This window comes from Diospyros lotus, chromosome 8 (assembly GCF_014633365.1).
Source record: "Diospyros lotus cultivar Yz01 chromosome 8, ASM1463336v1, whole genome shotgun sequence".
In the NCBI taxonomy this organism is placed as follows: domain Eukaryota; kingdom Viridiplantae; phylum Streptophyta; class Magnoliopsida; order Ericales; family Ebenaceae; genus Diospyros; species Diospyros lotus.
Genome location: NC_068345.1, coordinates 11,967,778 through 11,975,027, shown reverse-complemented (window position 1 = coordinate 11,975,027; position 7,250 = coordinate 11,967,778). Strand labels below are relative to the sequence as shown.

General features: G+C 38.2%; 1 protein-coding gene across 4 annotated transcripts in view; it reads left to right on the top strand.

The window, feature by feature from the left end:
- The first annotated feature begins 487 nt into the window (after nt 1–487).
- LOC127807345 (putative methyltransferase At1g22800, mitochondrial) overlaps nt 488–7,250 on the top strand; it is an 81,748-nt gene continuing 74,985 nt past the window's right edge. The window contains exons 1-2 of one of the 4 annotated variants that reach the window (XM_052345089.1): nt 488–945; nt 1,727–1,807. In XM_052345089.1, coding sequence (XP_052201049.1) covers nt 733–945; nt 1,727–1,807 — 294 coding nt within the window. In that variant the 5' untranslated portion in view covers nt 488–732. The remainder of the gene's footprint in view (nt 946–1,726; nt 1,808–7,250) is intronic. The other 3 variants (XR_008024642.1, XM_052345087.1, XM_052345088.1) reach the window with 3 other exon arrangements.

Sequence of the window (7,250 nt, the reverse complement as noted above, 5' to 3'; positions counted from 1 at the left end):
GAATAAATTTTCACTGTATCAATTATTTTGAATTAAAATATTTGTTTTACTTATTTTTGTATTCAAAACAAAAAAAATTTCTCTATAAAAAGAAAAATAATATAAATAAATTTATAAAATTATATTTTGCATTTTTATTTGTATGTTTTTCGTTTTATTTTATTCTATTTTGCTAAAGAAAAGAAACCCTAAATGCAAATGAGATGTCGTGGGATTTGAAGCACTTGCCCACTCATATATATGAATTTACTTACAATTAAAAGTTAACCTCACTCATACCCACATGTCTCCCGTAGACATAAAATAATGCCTAATCACTGACTTAAAATGAATGAATTCCAAATTTTTACCCCTTACCTTATAAATGAATGAGTTTCACAAAATTTAATAAAATTTATTTTTAATTCTAACTTTTTATATTTAAAATAAAAATTTATAAAATTCAATTACGGTTGCAGAAGATGCAACACTTGTAAGCAAAAATAAACCACATATAAACGAGGCGAGGAGGGCAGGCTTTGGGGCTTTCGCTTGTTTGCAAAACCTCAACTCAGAAGGAGACGAAAGGAAGTGGGCGATGCGAAATCCAGAGGCAGAGCGGTGGAAAGCAGGCCAATGAGGATGATCCAAGGCATCAGGATTTACAATTCCATCTACAGAAACATGCGAATTCACGTTTGTCGGTGAGGAAGGACAACCGCCAGTCCAGTCTCTCTCTGCGGTTCCGGGAAGATGAGGACAGTGGTGGGTGGGTCTCGAAGATTATTGGGCAGGAGGAGAAGTTCACTGCCATGGCTATTGTTCAGTAGTAGTCGTAGCGGTGATAGTAGTGGTGATTGTAGAATTAGAAGAAGATGGTTTTCCACTACGGATGACGATAGGGGAGAAGAGTTCGTTCAGAGCTCCAAGGTCGAGATCTTTGATCGCCATCTCAAGCGCAAACAAGTTAAGTCCTTCCATTCCTTTTTTACGTCCAAAATCTTGTTCAAACATTCTTTTCTTTTCCCTGATAATTTTGTCGAAAGAATACTATTTGTACTGAAAATTGTAGTATTACACTTCCTCAACGGAAGCATTGGCGACGCAGATTTGGGGCAATTTACATCATTTTAAGTTTGGTTGATGTGTGCATTCATTTCTTATTTTTCATTTCTTATTTTTATCTTTTAGGTAGTATGTTTTGAATAAAATGCTTTGATTGGAAGCATTTCTGCCGTTTATTTCTACTTTTGATTCTAATTATTGTCTAAGGAGCTGTTTTCACTTGCAATTGAATGCCTTATTGCATGTCTGACATCAAACATTTGTTTAATATTTTTCCATATTTTTATTGGACTGTGGCCATTATTTTTCACTTTTCTCAGTAAGTTTGCCAATGCATGCTGGAATAATTGAAAACATTAAAAGAAGCAGTCCGAGTGGAGTTTTTATTCTTTGGTTGTGATGTTTTCATTGTTGAACCAGTTGTTGAATTTCCAGATCATCAAAGACAGTCCAAGTTTCTTTAGATTGGATCTGCTAAATAGAGTCATGGCCTTGGAGAAAATGAATGGTGTCTATACCAATCATTGAATGCTCTAGACCTCCATGCCTTGCTGTTGGTTAGATGCAATCTATATGATCTGCACAACTTCCTTTTCTCATCTTATAGTGAAATTTTGTGAAAGTTTTCAATGCTATTCTCAGTTTTCAAATTATTCATTGTAATATTAGCTTTCATTTACAGCGTGACAGAGCAGCATGGTTGATGCGTCCAAAGGATTCTTTTGTTGATGCTGTGGCTGAAAATCTATTAGATCGCTTGGAGGTAGGTCTTTTTTCTAATCTATTAGATCTCTTGGAGGTAATAAGGTTTTTTTCTAATCTATTAGACCGCTTGGAGGTAATAAGGTTTTTTTTTTTCTTACTCAACTTATTGTGCATCTAATGCTATTCCAAATTTCTATTGAATTGTGCTTACCTATTTTTGCTTGACTTGAAAACTAAGCTGTAGTTTTAAAGATTCAGTGACTTATTCAGGTGCCTTGTAGATTTCTGCGCTGCAGTAAATGCATGTTAATGTTGATGAAAAAGATCTTCTATTTATAGGAACATTGATGTACTGTTACTTATACTGTTTATAAATTCCTTTCTTAGTGAGCTTATGTTTGATGATAACATATTGGTTTTTGGACTGTGAGTTCTAAGATAATGCCCTGTTTATGTCTTCGTGTTCATGCTATTACTTGTTAAGATAAGAATATGAACAAGCTGTGATGTAAGTTATGAAATATAGAATTGTTAACTAAAGTTGTTATGATTAGGAGCACTAGGATCCTCTCTGTTCAATGCTAATCTCACACACTCTCACCCAAAATCAATCACAACAGCAGAAATATGAAAACTGAAATTGAAAACAGTAAAGAAATTAGGGAAAGAAACAATCAAACCACACAGTGAAGACAACAAGATTTATCCTGGTTCAGACCACATAAATGGTCCTACATCCAGCCTTCAGATCCTCTATGAAATCCACTAAGAATGAATGAAACTAGTACACGAGAGTCCCTCTCACACACACACGAGCATAGTCAATCTTGGAGATTACAAAGTCTATCTTTCTTCTAGCTTTCCTCTCACACACTGCACTTGCACATCAGAATGAATGATCGCATAACAAATGGCTGCCCTATGTCTTCTATTTATAGACATTATGGGCGGATGTTACAAGGGAAATAAAAGACCACATTTCCTATTATAACCCCCATACATAAGTACATAACTATACATAGAATAATTTGCCGCTTGATACTATGGACTTCACTGGTTTCTTCTAGGGCTTACACTCGATGCAAACTACAACAAAAGTCTGTTTAATGACTTTGTAATGCCAACATTATGTGTAATGCCCTTAAAACCATTCATTGGTAGATCTAAAACCTTGATCCAGTGCACTTGAGCTCCAGTTTAGTTGCGTGCTCCTTGTCTACAACAACACACAATGACATATCAAGACTTGATCCCATTAGGTGGGGTCAAATTTTGCATATTCTTTGTCTAAGGTAATCTAATTTACTGAATAAAGTCACATTGGGGGGGGGGGGGGGGGGCACATTTCCTCTTCCTCTTCTGTTGCAGGCCATTTGCTGGCTGCATTATTATTTTTTTTCACATAATTTAAACTATATTTAGTGTCAGAGGACGAATTTTGGCCTTTAAGTTGTGTACTTGTTCCAATTGCAACTATTTAATGTTGCACTAGATGATTATTTGTGTTGATGCTTCTTTTAGGGAATAGGGATGGTTACTTCTGTGGAGATAAAAACAAAATCATAAATGAATTATCTAGTTATGTCAACCCTAATTTTATTATTGCCCTTTGGACTTTTCATTTATCCTATTCATTTTATTGAGATGGGATTATAGGTTTTTGACATTGCCTAGCATGAGCCAAAGGACTTTTGCTTTTTTTTGGCTTGATCGGAATTCTATGCACTCGGTCAAATTCCTGCTCCTTTTTTAAACTTCGTCTTCCATGGCTGCTGATGTTGAGAAGCTTGGATTAGATGGCCACAAATGGAACATATTGGAATTAACTTAATTTACACCTGTTTGTATCCAGGTATTTGCTGTCCTGTTACCTTACATGTTTTAGCAGAGCTTCAGATTGGTGGGTGTCCTTTGTCATAAACTGTGATGTTGTCCTTTCAGGATACTTGTTTCTTTTGTTTCTACCATTATTTCATATTCCTTCACCCACGCTTGGATAACTTACCTTTCATGGTTGGCATATAATCTGATACCTTGTAGACTGAGGGTCTAAAATGATGCAACAAGGATATGAGGTGTTTTGAATGGAAGAAAGGTTTAATTGCCATGGTGTTGAATGTTGGAATTTAGGGAAAAAAGGAATTGGATTTGTGGCATTATGGTTTACAGTAATTGTTATGGTTATTAAAGTGTATTGTGTCACGAGAGGAACCAGGATTATAGCCATTTTTAATTTTTTACTGCTGTAATTACTATTATAGTAGTTAGTGTTTGTCATGTGCAAGAGGCTAGGGGTGTAGGCAAGTTGTTACAGCCATGAAGGGTGTAGGGCCCACCTTGGCAGGAGAATCCACTCCTCCAAGCGCCTTGTATAAATTCTCCAAACCCTCGTGGATGGATTTTTATCGAGAATATTACAAAATTCTGATTATCCTTCTTCTTCTTCTTCTTCTTCTTCTCCTCTCTTTTCTCCCTTATTCTCTCTCTCTCTCTCTCTCCCCTTTATTCCTCTCTATTTTATGCTCTCTGTTCTTGTGAGAACTTTTCTAATTCTCATCATATTAGAAAGAAGAGAATTGTCAAGCTTAGGCTGTGATAAATTTGGTATTAGAGCAACAATTCTCGGTTGGGGCTCTGTTGGATCGGCGAGATGGTAGAAGGAACCTACATGAAGAACTTTGAGTCATAGTTGCAGCAAGTCAGCTTGACTATGACAGAGTTCCAAAGCGGAATCGATCAGTTGGAGTTTGGGAGTGCTTGTAACCATGAAGCGATCATGGTGGTGGATTGTAAGTTGGAGAGTTCGATGGAAGGACTGGAGGGATCAATTGTGAGGTTATGAGAAGAAATGGGAGCCCAGATATAGTAATTCATGGTGATGTTTACTCGCTAGAATGCGGTAAGTCCCTTTTCTGATTTCCTTCCTAGAGAAAAGATTGAACCAATTTTACAAGGGAATAGGATGAACAAGGGAAATGGGACCTCCAAGATTGAGGTAGATCAGGAGGAGGAGTTAGAAAGAATGATGGGTAGGGATAGGAACGACCAACCTAATCCCCATCATCTGGGGTTTCCCATGCCCTGGATGGAGATTTCGGTCTTTGAAGGAACTAATCCCTGATGGTGGTTGAGGAAGTGTGAGAGGTTGTTTAATTGGCACAATATATCGAGGATGCAGAGGGTGACCTTGGCCATTGCTTACTTCAATGAAGTAGTGGACACTTGGTTTCAAGGGTGTTTGAGGGTGAGAGAGGAGTATACTTGGGAAGAGTTCTCTGAAAAACTTTGTGAGCGTTTTGAAGAGAAAAGTGTTGAAGATTGTCTCGACTTAGTGATAGGATTTTGTGTAGTTGTTTATATGCGATTAATGGTTAGTTTATAGGCATTGGGCCTCAAGTGTAATTAGTTCAAAGTTTGGGTGTCAAACTATAAATATCAATTATGTGCCTAGGAAATTTCACTGTTGTTTATAAATAGGGTAGTGAGGGCTAGGGGTTAGAGGGCCGCATGTTCTCTTTCTGTTTTTCATGAGAGCTTTGAGAGTGGAAGGCTATATGTGTGTGTAAGTAGTCTTTGTACATTCTTGGGAGAGGCTTGTATCGTGAGAGAGAGAAAGAGGAGAGTTGTTGTACTGATCATCTATCAAATAAAGAGGCTGTGCTCGGGTTTGAAGGCTGGATGTAGGGCTGATTCAAGTTGGCCTGAACTAAGATAATCTTTGTCTCCTTGTGTGGTTTGATATTTTCATTTCTTGTTCTGTTCTTGCTTTAAATTTCTGTTCTTTAGTATATGGTTGTGTTGTGGTATGTTGGCCGGGTGAGCTGTGAGTGTGTTGTGAGGTATTTGAGTGGTTTCTTGGGTGATTTAAAGGCTGCCAGTGTTCCCAATTTCTAACAATTTGGTATCAGAGCCGGGTCTCTCATCAAGATCCATCAAGAACTCAGAATTTCACTCCATACCCGCAGGAATGGCTTCTATAGCCTTTGCCGCACAGTATGATGTGAAGAAGCTTGATGGCCAAAACGTTTTTGGCCTATGGAGGGTGAAGATGAGAGCTTTATTGGGGAATCTTGGATTGGAGGAAGCCCTAGAGGCTGGAAAGCCTATGCCCAAAAACCCTATCTGAAGTCCAGAAAAAGGAAATCAGGGATAGGAGGATAGAAACCATCAAAGAGTTTTTTAACACCCGTATTCTAAGTCTAGAAGATAAAAGTCTTGCGGGAGGTGTCAAAGAAGACAACCACGAAGGATCTTTGGGATAGACTAGAGACACTTTACATGTTTAGAACCCTCCAACCGGCTGTACCAAAGATTTTCAACACAAGGTAGAGTCCCAAAATCTGCCATAGAAGCCTTGGCAGTGAACTCTAGAACAGGAAGAAGAGACCCTAGGATTAATGATAGGTCTCGGTCTAAGTCTAGGATTGGCAAGAGAGTGCTTAAATGTTTTAATTGCCATGAAGAAGGGCATATGAAGAAGGTCTGCCCAAATAGGAAGCAAGAACCCCCCCAAGATAGAACCAGTCCCGAGTGCTTTAACACCATGCATGTTTTTGTCTATGATAGTGCAGGTGTCCTATAAGTGTCTGGAAGTGCTGTTAAAGGAGGCATGGATACTAGTTTTAAGGGGTACTCATCATAGGAAATAGGTATTTACCTATAGGAGTCATGGTGGAGGGGGAAATGGTTTACTAGGCAACAAGTAAGGTCAAGGGAATTGGAGATGGGAGAAATTAGGATGCATGGTGGAGCTATTCCTAAATTTAAGAAGCTGTAAAATGTGTTCTGTTTTTTTTAATCATAAGCCTAATGTCCTTAGGAGAATTAGATAGGAAAGGATATCTTCTATTTTGGAGAAATGGAGTCCTAAGAAGTTGCTCTAGGATCTCTTAGAGAGATTGAAGCAACCCTCAAAAATGGAGGATATGTGGTGCAGTCTTACATTTCTATGTGGATAAACTGCAACCACTAAGGATAGCCTATGATAAGGTTAGGCTAGGGCATTTTGAGGATAGCTCACAATGGTGAGCAAGGACTAGGAAATGTATCTAAGGCTAGGGATATTAGGGAAGGAAAATTTTGCAGGTATAAGGGAATTGTAGCCATGTAGTTTGGTAAGGTTTCCAAATGTAGAAGTCTCCAAAATAGGCCTTGTATTCGTTAAAAGTCCTTAAGAGGTCAGTTTTCTAGGATCTAAGGGGGGATCTATCTAGGCCTTGTCTCATGGTGGAGCTAGGAGAAGTAACCTAGTGGAGATGATGTGTCCCTAATTAATTCCCAAGCATCTATGAGCTTGCTGGAATTGGGTGTAAGCTTGCTGGAAATTTTTGCTTCTGGTATGAGAAGGGTTAGGAGAGTGGAGTTTTAGGAATAGGTATGCCTAGGTCTTCTAAAAGCTAGGAATCTGACCTATGAGGGAAAACTCTACCAATAGGACATAAAATTAGCTAATGCTAAGGGCAAGGGATGAAATCTGGTATGCTGTGTAAATAAAACAGCAA